Below are 17777 nucleotides of genomic sequence, written 5' to 3'. Positions count from 1 at the left end.
CATTTTTCTATCACAATGATGTTGGTTATAGTCACAGATTCCAGAGATGATTATTTTTGCAAATATCACACAGAATTAGTCCAACCATTACTCAGGTCATGGGCTCCCCAGGTCTGGGAAACAGGTGGGCTAAGACACAGTCCAAAGCTGTTTGATTAGACTGCCACTCCAGGAATACAAAAAAGTACACCACAAAACCAAGGAACAAACTAAACCAGAGCTATTCAATGTATATTTAGGCTAAAGAAATCTAAACATAGCTCAGACAACACACAACTAGTTATTGCCACCTTCCTTTGATATCAGCTTAATAACTAGAAAAACTAACAAGCATCTTACTTCTACTGGAAAAGGTATTTCAAATATATCAATAATGATGTTTGATTCATCTGAATTTCAAACTGGTTTGTAGATCTTTATTTAAATTTCTCCCTGGTTTGAGATATCAAAATTCTTTCAGTTTTCTTCAGGAATACAATCACTAATAAAAGAATTAGTAGCATTTTACTTGTAATTTTTTTTTTAATAGAAAGTCATGTTTAATTACAGTGGAGAATTTACAGCTGAATTCTTTAGTTGCTAAGCTTTTATAAAATATTATTATTTCTCATATCCAGAAAGGTACTATAGATTCCTAAATACCAAAGCAATTTTGATCCAATTGCTGGATACCCAGGACAAAAAAGGAGCTATCAGGAATCAAGTCTTAGTCACATCCACGAGCAGAAATAACTTTGCACATGCTCCACGCCAAAGACTTCAGCACAGAAAGACAGAAACAATTCTACCCCCAAACTCCCCCAGAGAGGAGGATGGGCAGGCAGGCAGATCAGCAGCCAAAGCTGCACCCAGGGGAGCTGGAACAGGAACCAGACTGTGGCTGGTGGCACTGCCAGCCCTGCCCAGGGCACACTTACTTTGTACGACTCCATCCGGTGCTGGGTTATCACTGTCACTTTCTCCAGCACTGCTCTCAATCTGCTCTGTGTTGCATGGGAAATAAAAGTAACCACCTCAGCTGGCACATCAGTAATTCCTAGTTTTTTAGCTAAAGTAAAAAAAAACAAAACACAACAGAATTAGCTCGCCCTCCATAGAAAAAAAAAACAAAAAAACCAAAATCAAACCACAAAACAAAGCTCTAAAGGACTTAACACCACAACTTTATTTTCCTGAATAGAAAAAGTCATGACAGTGTATTTATCTGGCTTTGGTGACACATTCATGACACCCTGAAAAGGGTGTGACTCTACAAATTTAAAAGAGAAATTGGAGAATTTCTTTAACACTTGAAAGCATTTAAGAACTTTGCTGAAGTTCAGCCTGGCACATTAAACTGAGGCATATCAGAGTATGAGACAATCTGAGTTCGCAGTTGTTGTACACAAGAAAAGACAATTCCTTTATTTTCAGAAGCACTAGTGCAGATGAATTTCAGTGTCGAGCAGGTGAGGGTGCAGTCCAAAGCATTCTGTTTCATCCTTTAGTCTACACCACTGGCATAGTACCAATAACAGAAATTCTTTAGGAAAAAAACCCAACCTATTAATTGAAGGCAAAGAAATAAAGTCATTAAAAAGAGTTGTTTAGAAACACCAGCTGTCCCTGCAACACATATTCATAATTACTTGGACATCTGATACTTCATGCTGAGTTTACATCAAAAGCAGTCTACAGTCTAATGCATTTATATATTTAAAAAACACCCAAGCTACAGAAGAAAATAATATGGGTAACACTTAAGGAGTCCTAAATTCATCAATATAATTACTAGGTATTGGATATAAATTTCTAGGTATATGAATATATGCACTTATTTAAACTACAGTCCCACAAAAATGGTCCTGGCAGGGCAGTTTTCTGGATAGAAAACTCCCTGTGTGCATGCACAGATATTTTTATTTTACACAGGAAAAAAACAGGTAGTTGTATTTTGTACGGACTATTGGTGTTGACCCACCACAAAAAAATACACGTGCTGAGTCAGTTTTCCATTGAATGGACACAAGACTGCCAAAGCAGTTTGGTTGGGACATATGAACGGTTATGCAAAACTCTACAGGGAATTTGTGCCTCTTTCGGGCAGTGCTTCCTACAGAGCCAATAGCAGGAGTAGCGCTCGTCTGAGGAGGGGTCCCTAAGCAAAGCCGACCACGGCAGCACGAGAGCGAGTGTTTCCCTTCCCCGGGCTAAATTCGAGAGCAAGAACGGCTAAAAAACAACGTGGGAGAAGCGAGCGCTGGCGGCACCGGGTGCGGAGCGGGACCGCGGACAGGGGAGCCGCCACCTGCCCCTTGTTCCCTTCCCTTCCCCCGGCTCCAGCGAGATCTACCCTTTCTTCCCTTGCCTTCCCTTCCCCCGGATCCAGTGGGATCTGCCCTTCCCTTTTTCCCTTCCCCGGCCCCCGCTCCAGCGGGATGCTCCCTCCCCGCGCACCCCGTCCCGCCGGGCTCTGCCCGTCCCAGCGCTGGCTGCACCGCAGCCCCCCCGCACTCCCCAGCTCAATTTAGGGATTCTTTGAAGTCGTTGCTTCTTAAAGCAACTTAATCACTGACTCCCCATCTTACATGTTACCTTAAGGATTTCAGCAAGATGTATATATGATTTTTAAGTAATTTTTGCCTTATCACAGGGCAGAAAAAAAATTAAACCTGTCTTGGTGCCCAATTTGTCCTGTGTAATAGAGCTGGAGCTGCGCTCAGGTTGCTGAAAGCTGAACGTGTAATGGGAAGCAGACACACATTAAATCCCAGTGCTGCAACTGCCACCCAGGCAAATGAAGTCCTTGAAGTTGGGAGGACGATTCCTATGGGCAGGAGCAATTCATCCAAGTCAGACTGGCAATATCAAGGTCTATTTTAGCATGCACCATTTTATTATGCAAACACGTGTAAGCAAAGCCATCAATCAGAAAACTCTCGTCTGAAAGATAAAATGCAAGTAAGAAGGGATATTTAATTAACTAGTATCCAGAAAAGAGGCTTGGAGATGGAAAATTCTGCCCAATTCTAGGAAATTGTGAGAATGTGTAATTGTTACAGTTTTTTTTAAATTTCAGTGTAACTACAGCTACCCAACTTCCCTGGAAACACACACTCCTTTTGTAACAAGAACTGTTGCCATCTTGATTTCTTTCACAATAAAGGTCTTTCTAATCTTAAATTATTCTAAGTCAAGTCAACCACTATAGGATGTTTCTTGTCCCCATAACTTTTCAGAAATTGATCCATAATCAATGGACCATTCTCTGAGATATGCGATACCTTAAGATTCTTGTCCTTCATCAGCCTCTGCAATATCCCAGTAACTTTCTTCTCCTAAAATCCCTCAACATAATAGTCCCATGTCCAGAAAATTACCCAGAGGCCAGAGAGTCCCTGGGAAATCTGCCCTGGGACTCACCTTTAAAATGGGTTTCTCAGGGACCTTGGGGGTGAGACACAAAGCCCCCTCACCAAGTCTGCAGATGGCACCACCCTGAGCAGGACAGAGGGAAAGGACCTGGAGAGTCAAACCAGAGGAGCTTCATGGAACTCTTGAAGGACAAATGCAAAGCCCTGGGCCTGGGCTGGACTCACTGGAATGCCATGGGTGGGGTCAGCAGCACTGGTGGGAAGCACAGAGAGCCAGGAGACCAGCAGGTTATCCAGGTTCCAGCACTGCACCCTGGCACCATGGCTTGTACCTACAGCTAAACAGGGAATCAGTGAAATCAGCTCACCAAGGGAACCAACTACTCCTCACTCAGCCCACACCTGCAATCCTGCACCTTTGGGTCACCTAGTAAAAGAGAAGCTTGAAAAAACTTGAATCCAGGAAAAAGTAAACAAGATGGTCATGGGGTTGCAGCACACAACCTACACGAGGAGAAACTAAGGAGGAGGTTCTTTTGCTTGGAGTAAGAAGACTTAAGGGAGAGTTTATTGAGAAGATGGAGCCAGACCCTTTATTAAGGTTGCCTGGAAGAAGAATGAAAAATAAATTCATAAACTGAAACAGCTGCTTCTGACTGGATATAGGGAATAATTCTTTCATGGAGACAAATAATGGAATACTTTGCACAAGCAAGTTGTAGACTGTCCCACCTCTCAAGTTTTTAAGACTTGGCCAATTAATGCTATAAACAACCCAGTCTAAACTGAGTGTTGATCTAGCTTTGAGCAAGAGACCAGAGTGATTCAATGATCCCTGTCCTGCTGCATATGTGCTTCCATATTCCTTATCACTGCACAACACTGACATCTCCTACATCTCAGATCATCCCTGGCACATCTCCCAGTCCCTATTTGTCCAGCATGCCAGCTGAGCACAGTCAGAGACCCTGAGTCTGGCCAGTCTGTGCCAGAGAGCTGACTGGCAGCCAACCAGGCAGAAGAGCAAAGAAAAGGAAAAAATGGGTTCATTTCCCCCTCCACTCAGACACACAGAGGGGGCTCCATGTGGCTCCTGATTTATCAATTGATTCAAAAGTGACCTGAAGGGAAAGAAGAAAGGCAAATGGAATATTCAACCACTTAAGGCTAAAATTCTTTGGAAAACAGGATAAGGGGAAAAGAATACAATTCCCCCCAAATGAATTAGCACCAAGGAACCAGACTACAAAAAGATTTTTTAAAAGTCATCTTGTCATCCACACGATTCATCATGTGTGGAAGCATCATCACATCTTCCCTGCTCTAAATTACACTAGTTAAACCCTGTTAGCTTGGGATGTCAGAAGCAGGGTGCATTCCAGAGCTGCACACTACATGAAGATTTGGCACTCTCCTTAAATACTTGGACTGTACTTGGGGCAAGGGTGGGAAAATTCCCAGTTCCATCTCTGCTTGGAAATGCTGGCCTGGTTATACTTTCCCTGTGCTGAATCCACTGACCTATGAGATGGTGTGATACCATTGCTTAGAGCCTGTCTCATTTTTGCTTTCTGCTACTCAGAAAAAATGACAAGTAGAAACTGAATATATGCACAGGGCTGGCAAATGTTAATTTTCATATGTTTCTATATTAAAGTCTTAGTTTTGTTTTTTGTTTTTTTTTTCTTGACTGCTACTTCTCCTCCTGAGATCCACTCTCATTTATAATTTTTGTAAAATGAAATGTATAACATTTCATCCACTCTCATTTACAAAAAGCATACTGGAATCCTGTCTGCCATCAAAGGAAAATAACACTTATCTGTAAATAGGGAATTCCTGACATATTCTTCTAGTCTACTTAATTACTTTTCCCAGTGTTAATAGGAAAAAGCTTCTCTTCCCTTTTCAAGATTCCCTAGAGTGATAATGATGTGGGAACAGAAATATGATTTATACTTTAAAGAAATGTATATATATACACATATATTCTAAAATACTGAACATAGTTAATTGTATCACAAAACACAAATATCCAACCCAATTATTGCACAGTGGACTTCATCTACTGATATTTTTATTTAGGCCCTAGTATTCTGAATTCTGGTCTTAATTGCACCATCTGATCTTTACAATATATACATTTAAATACATGCAGAAATCAAGGAGAAAATTAAGATTAAAAAGAAAACTTACTTCTATCAACAGTGCTTTCCCCTGTCTTGTGTTTTTAAGAAGTTGAACTTTTTTCTGATTTTTAGGTGATGAACTCAGTGAGATTTAAGTTTGATGAAGTGGCAATCTTAACTTGCAGCCTTGTGATCAAAAGTGTCATATGTGGAATTTGAAGAGTGTTGCTTTGCTTTTAAATAATATATTTGAGAAATTTAGACATTTTGGATAACAAGTATATGCTTCAAGTCTTTAAAATTACTTTAGCAATTTTGAACTTTTCCTAGAGCTATGATAAAAACATCATCAAGGTTAACAACAAAAAAGGAGCTGGAGCAAAACAATGCTACAAGCTACAATTTTAACCCATCTCTCCAGATGAATTCAAGTTTTGATATTTTTAAAGACAAAACTAAGGTCATACTCTTTATTCAAGTGCTCTTGCCAGATTCTCCATTACACCAGAAATGTACAAGACCATCAAGAATTGGTGACTGAAAGAAAACTTCAGTTCTTTGTGGAAGAACTCAGTTACATCTCAGAGGCATCAGATGCTACTAATGAGTCACAATATCCTACATGGGAAATATGAGGGACAAATTTGCACTCAAAGTGCAAATTGTGAATCTGCCAACCATTACAGAACAACACAAAGTCTGCCTACATGATAATTTTTAATTACATGTCTGGAAGCTTTAATAGAAAATGCTGGTTCAATCAGAATTTAATAAAGACCTACAATATATGAGGATGCAAAGAAGTGTGTAGGATATTTTGCTACAAATAAGCTATATTGTCTTTAAATTTTTTTATATTGCAACAGAGTTACCATAAAATCAGAACTTAGATACCAGTCCCAAAAACCTTGAGGGAAAAAACATTCTGCAATATTGTTCTGATAATGGCATATGTGTCAGTAGCACAAGATTGTTTTTTACAAATATAAAAGCAGCTCAGCCTTGTAACTGAAAACTTTTTAGGTCTCAAGAAGTGAAAATTCTGCTATCATCTGCTTAGCTATCTGAAAGTCATTGCTTTGCTGCACTTTAAAAGTTTGATTATATTTTATTGATCAAAAACCAAAACAAATCATAAGGAGGGTACTGCCCTATTTGGGAAGCAGAAGGAAAATACTGTCTTTGCAGATAGGGTTTCAAAGAATCAAAAAGTTACTTCAATAATTTATACTATAAGAGGACTGACAGGATTGAGATCAAAGATGTAAAAAAAAATTATTTGTAAAACATCAGGTCTGACTCTGATTATTGATGTGATAAATTATTGAGTGCCTGTATAAAATCTCTTTACATTTACACTCAAAACAAAAAAACCTTGAAGAACTGGCTTTAAGCAGTTAAACAGCTCATATTTAGGGCTTGAGTTGTCCTTCAAGAGCAAGACTGTGAGGGTGCATAATCAGTATCTATTTGCCCTAACCACAGGTCAGAAATGCAGAAAGCACTCACTTCTGTCACCCCAACACCAGGAGCAACTTCTTAAACTTTAAATTCTGTGCATTAAATATTGGCCCAAGAGGAACCAGCCTTGCTAGGTTCAGACCCCTTCTGCCATTGCAGCTGGCTTGCATACCACAGAATAGAAAGCAAAGTTCATCCCCCTCCAATCTGAGATGTTATTTAAGGTTTTGTTTAACCTCATTCAACACCATCAGTCCTAGGAAAATGCAGCAAAGAAGCATCTGGGCAGATGTACCCACCTCTCTCCTGCCCACATCACAGAAAGTGCTGGGATGTGCCTTGGATTGTATCTACAATTGAGGCTCAAGCCCCCTTCCTGTGTTATCCCAAAAGAACCACCAGTTCTGTGCCTCAGTCCCCCTGCAAGCTTCCCCATCAGGAAAGGCAATGTATTGGAAACACTTGCACTTCAATTCCTGCAGCCTTCCAAACTATCCAACTCTCTAATGAAGAATTCTATTCCTTCACTTCACCAGCATAAAGGAAACTGAGAATTTTATTGTGCTGCTGTAGATGTATCAGTGAAACATTTTAAACACCCTAAATCTTTGTACAACTACATATAATTATATATGACATGACTGGTTAAGTAGACACTGTTCAAGAATTACAATATACAGGAACTTCTGGAAACTACAAGCTGAAAAAATTGGGGTGAGGGGGAGAGCAGATCACCTTCTGGAACTAGAAAAGCATATTTGTGTAAAACTCAGCTTGTGTGGTCTCTACAGAAAGGAAGCCATGAAATCAAGAGAAAGCAATTGGAGCTTTGTCTGATACTGTTTAGAATTATTAATAATTCCAAACTGAGCAGTCCCGTTCAGGCTGACTAAACACAAAGGGGAAACAGCTCTACTGTACTAATGGGCCTTGACATCCTGAGAAACACAAATGGCAATTATTGAACTCACTCTCCCAGCCTCATCAGGTGGAACTTAAGAATAGGATACATCTCCCATAGAGCAGTGTCCTCAGCCCACAGACTCATCCATCAATACTGCATTCCTGGTGCTATCAAGGGGAAAACCCAACCCCACATATTAAGCTACATATAAGAGAATGAGGGATGGAACACAGGAAAGGAAAAAATTAAGGAGGTTGTTTAGGTTCAGAATACCCTGGGGTTGTGTTGGGGGGGCTACCAGGGCCCCAGAGAGACTTTCAGACTTCAAAACTGAAGGCAGAGCTTGTTAAACAGTGGTAGGGCAAACAGCAACTCCTAGTTCTGATGATTAGAGATTCCTAGGGGTGCAAGATAACCCAGAGATCCCAGGCAAAGGAAACAGTAAGATAATTTTAGCTGTAATCTTCTGGCTTCAGCCCCTCGAATAAAAGCTTCAATTTAAGTCCTACTAACTAAAAGCATAAATAATTAATCAGTGTTGACTTGCTGTACTGTTAAGCTGCTCTGCTGCTAGAAGTATGAGAAAAGGAGAAGCTCAGAAACTTTAGCTGCCACCCTTACAAAAGCAGCCCAGCAGTTGGAGCAGGCGTCGGTGAGGAAGCTGTAACCGGGAGCTGTGTAGGAAAGCCCCAGGCTAGGGAGTGTTTCATGCCAAACCAGAGAATCCCTGCCAAGTGCTCTGAGATTTGTGCATGGCTCCCTGGAGCAGGTACAAACCAGCACCCCAAGACAGAACCCACAGCTCCAAACCAGCCCCAGCTGCAACAGGAAAGGTTCTGCAAACCAGGCTCTGACACTGCTCAGCACTTCTTGGGGACTTCCTCAGAGAGAATGGCTTTTTATCACCTCCTAATTGTTATTTACAAAGCAAAGCTCTGCATTCCTTACTTCAGTGAGCTTATTTGCATAAACACATTCCTCCTCTCAGAGCTTAAGCACAAACTCATGACAGACTGGACAACCTTCCTGAGAACTCCGGATCTGCTGGGTGTAGTGTTCGTCCTACACTTCTTCAGGACTACCCACCTTGGGCTGATTGCTCAGAAGCATTCTGTGAAATTGAGAAACTGCTCAAACATTGGTTATTTTTAAAAAATAAATTCCAAACTTGCAGATTAAAATCCTTAAAATACATACCATATTCAGTGCAAGACACAGCAGGGAAAAAACATAACCAGTCAGGTAATGTAACCTAAAAGAATAAAAATGCTGAATAAAATGCTACACGATTTTTAATATTGTCTTCTCCTGTCCCCTCCATAGTAAATTACAACCAAAATATTTTAGCAAAATAAGATTCAACTGAGATTTTTAAGCTCTGTAGTGTGAATGCACTAAAACAAGCACAAGCACAAAAACATTCAAAGTATGTTTCAGGCACAGTAGAGGATTTAACTTTTTCAGTACAAACTATACTATAATAAATACTTATGTACTTACTTATGTATTTTACTTATGCATTTATATAACTGTATAAAAAGTTCAGTAAACCTACACTGAGTAACAGAGTCCATCATCTTTTCTCTAACAGTAATATGAGGAGATGCTGCTAGAAGATTATTAAAACAAAGAGTGTGTAAGTGCTCATTGTGCATCAAAATCAAGCCCTGGTCTGTCCTAAGTTTGAGCATCTTACCTGTCTACTAGGTCAGGATGAAATGTTTTTTCCATTAATATTTCAAGTAATCTGCAACATTGTAAAACAGATGTCCACAAGTTAACTACACACTTGGCAAAACCAACCTTTTTGTTTATTTTGAAGTTTTACTTTCTAATTCTAATATATTTTATTCTTGTCAGAGGAAAACAAGAAAAATAGCTCTATTCTAGGGGGTCATATTAGTGCAATGATTTTAACATAACAGAGAGATAGTTGCATCCATGCAAAATCTATGTGTAACCCTGGCCACAGTCTCATCCTATTTTCTGTGCTGATTCAAAGCTTTCATATGCAAGTCCATAGGATTTGGGGCAGAACAAAAAATATGGTCAAATAAAGAAACAATTTCTCAAGAATCTTACTTAACCCAAACTATACAACTCATGCTTTTGATGGAAGTCATAAGATTGACCAGCAAAAAGCCTCCACTTCTCTAAAAAGTCTCAAGCAGTGGGTAAGTCTGGGAACTTACTCATAATTCATGAGTAAGTTCTTTCTGGCAAAAAGCAAAACTACTTTGAGAAGAGGTCTGTGCTAAGGTGTATATAACCAGACAATCCAGTTTCCAAAATTCTGTCTCTAAGCTAGATAATTAAACAGCTGAAAGGCAGCTATTAATCATCCATAAGAGTCTTTTTATTACCCTTAGTGGTTGGTCTCTAACAAAATCCAACAAGTCACCAAACAACATTCTGTAAGCTATGTGGAGACTTGGAAAATGGAAGGAGTTGCCACAAAGCATGGAAGCAATATACACACAAACAGTGTATCTAGGAGCAGAGAGCACAGGGCACAAGGAAGGCTTGCAGCTTGATCAGAGAGGACAAAAAAAATGTCAACTCTGAAGAAACATAAAGCACTACAATTAATTGTTTCCCTGCTCTCTCCTCTAACTAAAGAGTGTATCACCTAACTTCTGTTGGAAGAAATCAAAATCTCAATGTGTTAAGCAAAGACAATATCCTTAAGTTTGATGTTTAATTCCTCCTCTTTAAATAATTCAACTTTAGGATTAATTTTGTGCCATTTGATGTGTGTATTCTAAAAGAAGGGCAGGTGCAAAAGTTAATAAAAGGAGGCACTGAAGGACAAAGTCTTTGAGAGCTACAGCTCCACATCCTACCCTATAATCCCAGTAATCTCTGATGCAGCAGTGTGAGGAAAATACCAAAGACAGAGGAGGGGATGAGCTCTGAAATGGCAGGTCTCAACGAGTCAGGTAAGAACACACAGATTATAGTTATATGATCTTTTCTTCATCATCTTGGTTTTCCCCTCCCAAAAAATACAGCATAATAAACATGTCCAAAGACATTCAGGAACATTCAAGAATAAGCATGGAGTGACTGTAGAGGACTAGAAAATATGTACATTATTTTCATGAATAATAGTAAATGTCTCCGTGCACTTTTGTGTTTGGTTACTCACTGGAGAGTCAAATCAAAAGAGATTTTTACAGAGACCAGACTAGAAAGAACTAATATGGCAATGACACCAACAGGAGTCCCTAAGAAAACCACAAAGAAGTTGTTAGTTGGGGATTTATCTGTTTTCATGCACAGTAGACAAACATGTTTCTTGAGCTAAACTCAAAACAGTAAACCAAGACAGGACCTCAGGTTTAAACACCACAAATACATGATTATGACAGTACACCAGGTAAGACAGAGATGGAGCAGAACTCCTGCCAGGGATAGCAAACAGATGCCAGCATCCTAGAGCACAGTCCTCAAGGACCAGAACACATTCTCCATCACATCCACAGGATTCTAAGGAATACCAAGCATAAGAGCTTGCCTATGTGGTGCTGTTGTTTTAAAGCAAATAGTGTGAATAATGCAGACATTCTGACAATTTTTTTCCCCTGAGAAACCATCTTTCTGACACCACAATCAGAACAGGTACCACAGTTGTCACCACAAGCCTGATGCCAGGCAGCAATTGGCTTGTGAGCTTTGCCTAAGGAGGCAGGATGGGCAGGTCAGACAGGGAGGATATGCACAAAACCCAGGAAACTCAAAGGATCCCAGAAGGGTAGACCAAAGATCATAACCTGAATTTCAAAATGTCAGCACCTTCATCTGTGTATGCCCAGGATTAGAATGAAAACTGCCAAGATCAGGACACCATGCCACATTCAATAATACCAAATAGAGCATCACCAGATCAACCACTGCAAAATTTTACCAGGTCAGATATGGTCACTTAATTTTATAATATAAACTATTACATACTAAATCTATTTTTGAAGTTGCATTTCTACACTATTGTACAAGAACAATTGGTGGTACCTCATCTCACACAACTTTGTGTTGCAGCCACTTCCTTGAAAACAAATACCCTTTGGAAAGCCAGCAGCATGTCTTCATACTAGTTCAATATTTGGCTCTGACTTATTAAATAAGAGGAACTGCAAAACTGGTTAAACCACAGATTAACCCTCTCTGCATTACAACCACTGGAAAAAGTGTCAAATTGCCAATGAGTTATAGTAAATTCTAGACTTGTGTGCAGTAGATTCAGCAACATGAAAGAGGCTGACAAATGCAATTCAAACTCATGGGAAAAGGAAGGACTAAAAGAAGTTTACAAAGTTTCTCAGTAATTTTAAGAAATGAAAACACTACAACCTTAGTATGAGCAGCAGGATTGCCAAATAAACATAATGAACAATCATTTCAACATATTTTAAAAAATATTACCTTTTACTTTTTCCCCCTTTAACGATCCTTGAAGATGCTGCTCACTGATCAATGACTTCCTCCTCCACAAAGATGTTCCAACATGTGTTGAGTGCTGGGGACATTAGCACCACCTCTAGAGCATGGAGTTTGCCTACAGGGATAATGTAAGTCAGCTTTATTGCAATACTGAATGGCTCTCTAAGGTTTTCTTTTTATTGTTCTTATTTTACATCCATGGACTTTATAAATGAATCTGGTAGAGAATGCATCTCCACAGAATGATGATCTTAATTTTACTCTCCTTTGCAGAGACCTGGAAATTTAAGCTGTTCAAGTCCCAGATGCAAACTTATTCTGAGGCTGGGTAACATATTTTGGTGGGCCCTGAAGGCCAGAACTGCCTTCCACAAATAGCAAGACCTTTTAAAGATGGTGCTTTCACTACATTCACAAAACAGAACGAAAAACGGGTGAAAACAAAATTATTATGGTGAAAACAAAACTTGAATTCTCTAAATATTTCTGAGACCAAATAGTATGGTCATGCTCTCAGTTCAGCTGGAGCAAAACCTTTGAAAATGATGCCTGAAGGAACAGCATCATTTTCTTCATAAATAACCATAGTTTAAACATAGCTAAATTAATCATATTTACTTTGAGAAATTACTGCTTGATGAAACAACATCAGTTCTGACACCTAAAGGTGATAACTGCTAAAAGCATAACTCAGATTCTGTAGTGTTGCAGAGCCAATAAGATGAATAAAAAGAAAACCTTGGAAATACACAAAAATATTGAACAGAAGCTGCCCTACCTTTCACAGAAAGGCAGACTCCAAGCTCTCAGGTGGTACTGAAGTTACCATTCCAACACATGTTGGGACATCTTGTAAAACAGGAAGTCTAATCATGGACCTATTAAAGAAAGAACAACAAGAGGGTTTAACATTCTGCTGAAGTATTTACTGGTTATGTTTATTTGGCAACACTGCTGCTGATACTAAGATGGGAATGTGCTCCCACCTTGTTTAAAAAGGAAATAATAAATGTAAATCAAATATAATTGTCTTATAGTATTGTAACATTAGCAATTGATTCAATTGGAATATAAATCCAAATTCTCTATTGAATATGTACAATAAACTCCAATCTTAGCCTAAGAAACAACTACCAAAACTATGGACACTGGTGAGAAAACTGGGAGCAGTGCACAGCTCACCTAAATACAATTTCTAGAAAATTTCTTGTTTTATACTGATGAAAAAAGCCCAAGCTACAGAACTATTCCAGATGTCAGAACGTGGATACACTTCTACACCTGCCACATCTCTGCAGTGCCAGACTGAACTTTACAGGAACTAGAGAAAGTCCATGCTTTTGGCATGCACAGTAACTTGCAATCTGGATTATACAATACCTAACATGACTTTTTTTGCTCCCTGAGAAAAAGCAAGTAGAATCCAGAGAACTCCACTGTAGGTACAGTTCAAGCAGACTAAGCATGTCCTTAGGACAGTGCATGACTTCCATCTGCTACACTTATGAACAGGAAGGTGTTAGAGCAATCCCAAACACAATCAAGAGTTATGTCCACAGGTATTTAGGAAGGTCATCCCGACAGAAAGATGCTGATGGAAAAAATTATATTCAAACAAATACTTCAGTCTGAAGACAAATCAACTTATGGATGAAAAGTTAAAAGTCAGCAGTGAAAACAACTAACTCACATCAATAAAAAGTGCAGTGAAAATAAAATATTATATTCACAGGCAATCAGAGAGCTCAGTTTCAGAACACACAACCACTGTAATTGAAACAGCTATAAAAGCCCTCTAAAGTAAAGCAACCAGAGAAATAACTACACTTTTATGTTAGAGCTGCTCTGTATATGAAAGAGCAGGCAACAACAGGACAGTTTCATCTCATTCAAACATGAATACAAATGTTGACAAACAAACCCAGAAAAGGAGGATGACAGACTCACTGAACTAATAACAAATGCTTTAAACAGAGGCTGAAATCACCTGGCCTGGTTCCATGCAGGGCACCCCTATGGGTTTTGACATGGTTTAGCAATATAAAATGCCCTCTAGAGCACACAAACTCTTTATTTAAAATATATACATATGACACAGCTGCTGCCACTGTGATGCCACACACTATATTCAATACACTCCAGAGTACAGAAAACACAGATGAACTATTTTTTGTGTGTTTGAACAGGCAGTTTCATAGCAGACATGCAATTCAAGCCTGGCTGAACAAAGAAAGAATCAAGGCAGGGCAATGATCAATATTTCATCAGAGAGAATTAAAAACATATTTTACATGGAAAATAACAAAAAGGTAAATCTATAAATTATGTTGAGCCTAACCATACAACTGTTATATTGACAGAAAGAGTGGCTCAATTTTAACCAGCCAAGCTTCCCTGAAGCTGTTTTAAGGAAGACTGTAGGCCTTATAACCACTGAACTAGGAGAAACTGGATTCATCAGCACATTTTCAAACTTTACAATAACTGGCATGCACCACTATGTGTGTTCTAGAATAAAAATTTATTTATATAAAACAAGAGAATCCACAATTACGTTTGTGGTGGGAAATATTGCAGATGTATGCTAAGTCAGTATAACACACTATTTCCAAAGGACATTGATAACCATGCTAGGTAACAAATACAGCATTTTGTAAAACCATGCTACAGATAATCTGATTTCTTAATGCAGATGTAAAAAGCTCTGAATGAATCAAACAAAAATATCATGGCTGATTCTCCAATAAATTTATATCATAAGTATTTAAGCTAAAGTAATTTGAAATATGCAAGATGAACAGTATTCAAAATATATTCAATGCAGCCAAACCAGTCCCATATTTCTTAGAATGCCACATCTGTTCTGTTCAGTCAGTGCTCTGTAACAATAAAACTGCAGTAGAAAAATGGGGTGAAGAACACAAAGTGAGGAGAAAAAGGAAGCATTTAAGTTTAAAAAAAACCAAACAACAATACTCCAAACTCCTGCTTAAATATTATTGGATTAAGACAGTTACTTCATGGTTAGGGTTCACCATAAGTTGTGACATTTTAGGGAGAGTTAATAAAAGCAAAATGGCATTACCTGGTTGCATAAGAAATCAGTAAGAACTAAAAGTTGTGGGAATCAGTAAGCTGCTGCAGAATATAAGCCTGTGAAGCTATCATGCTCTGTTGTTCACTAAATATAAAGCAAAGGTTTTTTGGAACCCCCAGTGAAGGTTTGTGAGACTACCAAGTTCTCAGAAAAGTGCACAAGACAGCTGTTCCCTTTTTCCAAGGATTTAGTTATCAGGCATTATAAAAAGGATCATGTTTTATGCCATTCTTAGCTGTGTCCTGCTACCTTTCACTAATATTTAGTAGAAAATGCAGTGCAGTCTGTTCTTATCTGCACTCAGAAACTGTGCTGTAACCAAGGAATTAAAGCCAAGGAGTCTCTATTGCCATAAGATGGTTACAATCTACAGAAAACTGTAACACTTAAAAACCTGCTTTACTAAGTGCTGCCAGTTGCCTCATCCAGCAAGCAGCAAAAACTCAGAATGTAAAAAACTGGCTTCTAAAACTTAACTAACACAGCATTCTTACCCAGCAAGAAGTAACTTACAAATGAACAAAGTGAAACAATTACAAATTATTAAGGTTATTTTTCTTGTTTCATTCCCATAAAACCATTTTTAAAAAGCTAGGATTTTCACCAGTATTTATTTGTGAGGGCCTAATCAGCTTGCATGCCCTCTGAAGAAACACTACTCATTCTACTAACAAAGTTAAAGACCTAGAAAGTGTCAGGAGTTGGTATACACGTGCATGATGAATACCAACCTCTGCCTCTGAACTTCCCAAAAAGAGAAACAAAAGCCTTACAACCCTTTGTATATGTTTCACTGTGCTATGCTGTCATGTAGAAAGATCAGGGTTTAAAGTTTTATGATTCCGAGTGGAATAACAAAAGAAATACATTATATGCTGAGAAATACCCACTCTTGATTTTGCATCAAAGAAGAATTTGAAACAGTCACAGCCTTGCCTTCCTACACGAACAAATGGCAATGATTACCAGCCCAAAATGACTAGATACAAAATTGGATAAGGAAGCATGTGGGAAGAGGATGAATATCTTTGCATGAATTACCTTTCAGTTACTTCTTCCATTTAAATGGATCAATATTATTCCCTCAGATTTAAAATAAACTTTGGATTATAACACTGCCAAGCTCAAGTAGAGATAAGAACATACAATGTATTAAGAAACCTCTTTCACTATGACTTTGAGGCATCTGGCTGGTGGTTACTGCCAAAGTCTGAAGAGCATCTGCTCTCACTTTAGCAGTTTATATTCTGACTCTGGTGAATGGAAGCACAATCTCTGAAACAGCCTTTGGGGAACACTACTGAGTTGCTTGACAGAGCTCTTACTCAGAAAAGAGAGGAGGAGATTAATATTACAGAAAACTTGAAAGATCTAGCTTCTGAAAAAGCAGTTTCCTAATACTGTACACATCACAAACCCCTCTTTTACTAAAACATTAAAAACTTGCCCTAAAACTGTGATTAAATATGAACAGACCTAAAGGTAGAAAATAACATCTCTTTAAGTCATATTCAGGCAGAAGTAAGAAGAAACAATCTATCTTATCTCATTTGTCAACAGGCATCATGAAAACAGAAGAATGAGGACTCACATAACAGACTTTTTCCTAATGTGCTGGAGAAGGTCACAGCGCTTTGATTAGTCCTGGTGTTGTCACAGCAACATATGGCAACACTGAGTCTTGTCATGAACTTACAATGTCATTATTTTAAGTGCCCAGTAGCACAAATTACTAAATTTGTGTGTGGTCCTAAGCAAACAACAAATCTGGCCACACACGGTGAAAACCCAGCTCCTAAAACTTCAAAATCAGCTGAAGAAATTCTCTCCTCAAGAGCCATAGATCCCAGATAGTAGCCACTTCTGAACTCCACAGCCACTTTCAAAACTATAAAAGGCCTCATGTAAAACCAAAATAAAGCTCTAAAAGTGGCTGCAGGAGATCACTAGGAGTGGCCGCTCTTCTGGATTCACTGCTTTTGAGAAGTAAATCCCTGCAGCTGCTTCTAAAAGCTTTGAAAGTTTCATTTCAATTATCAAAGCCAATAAAGCTTCAAAAACAGCCATAGGGATTTGTTCCTCAGAGGAGCAAACCCCAAAAGGCAGTGATGAATAGTGTGATGGGTTCTGTGGCTCTTAAAGTATGTACAGATTCCTGTAAGTCCTGCACTTGTAATTACAGCTCCACGTTGTGCAGCAATTGTTACAGCCAGACAGCTCATTAAGGCTTGTGTGGCAAATTCATTGCTGATTTCCCATTCTAAGAGTCTTATGTCTGTTGCCTTTTCCTTTTTTTACACCTGTATCAGCTATTATGAGAGCAGCCCTCCCAACACATCCCATGTGTCCCTGTGTGTCAGGAGGAGCTGGCTGCAGTCTCGGGTGCCAAGCCA

At 38.9% G+C, this 17777-nt stretch overlaps 1 protein-coding gene across 1 annotated transcript in view; it reads right to left on the bottom strand.

Moving 5' to 3' along the window:
- The window catches only part of LOC306807159 (transcription initiation factor TFIID subunit 4-like), a 143984-nt gene that overhangs the window by 80690 nt on the left and 45517 nt on the right, over nucleotides 1-17777 (bottom strand). Inside the window, exon 11 of the mRNA XM_079316472.1 lies at nucleotides 918-1048. Coding sequence (XP_079172598.1) covers nucleotides 918-1048 — 131 coding nt within the window. The remainder of the gene's footprint in view (nucleotides 1-917; nucleotides 1049-17777) is intronic.

Source organism: Erithacus rubecula (genome assembly GCF_903797595.1).
Source record: "Erithacus rubecula genome assembly, chromosome: 12".
NCBI lineage: Eukaryota > Metazoa > Chordata > Aves > Passeriformes > Muscicapidae > Erithacus > Erithacus rubecula.
Note: the sequence above shows the minus strand (reverse complement) of the source record. Positions and strands in the feature narration are given on the sequence as shown.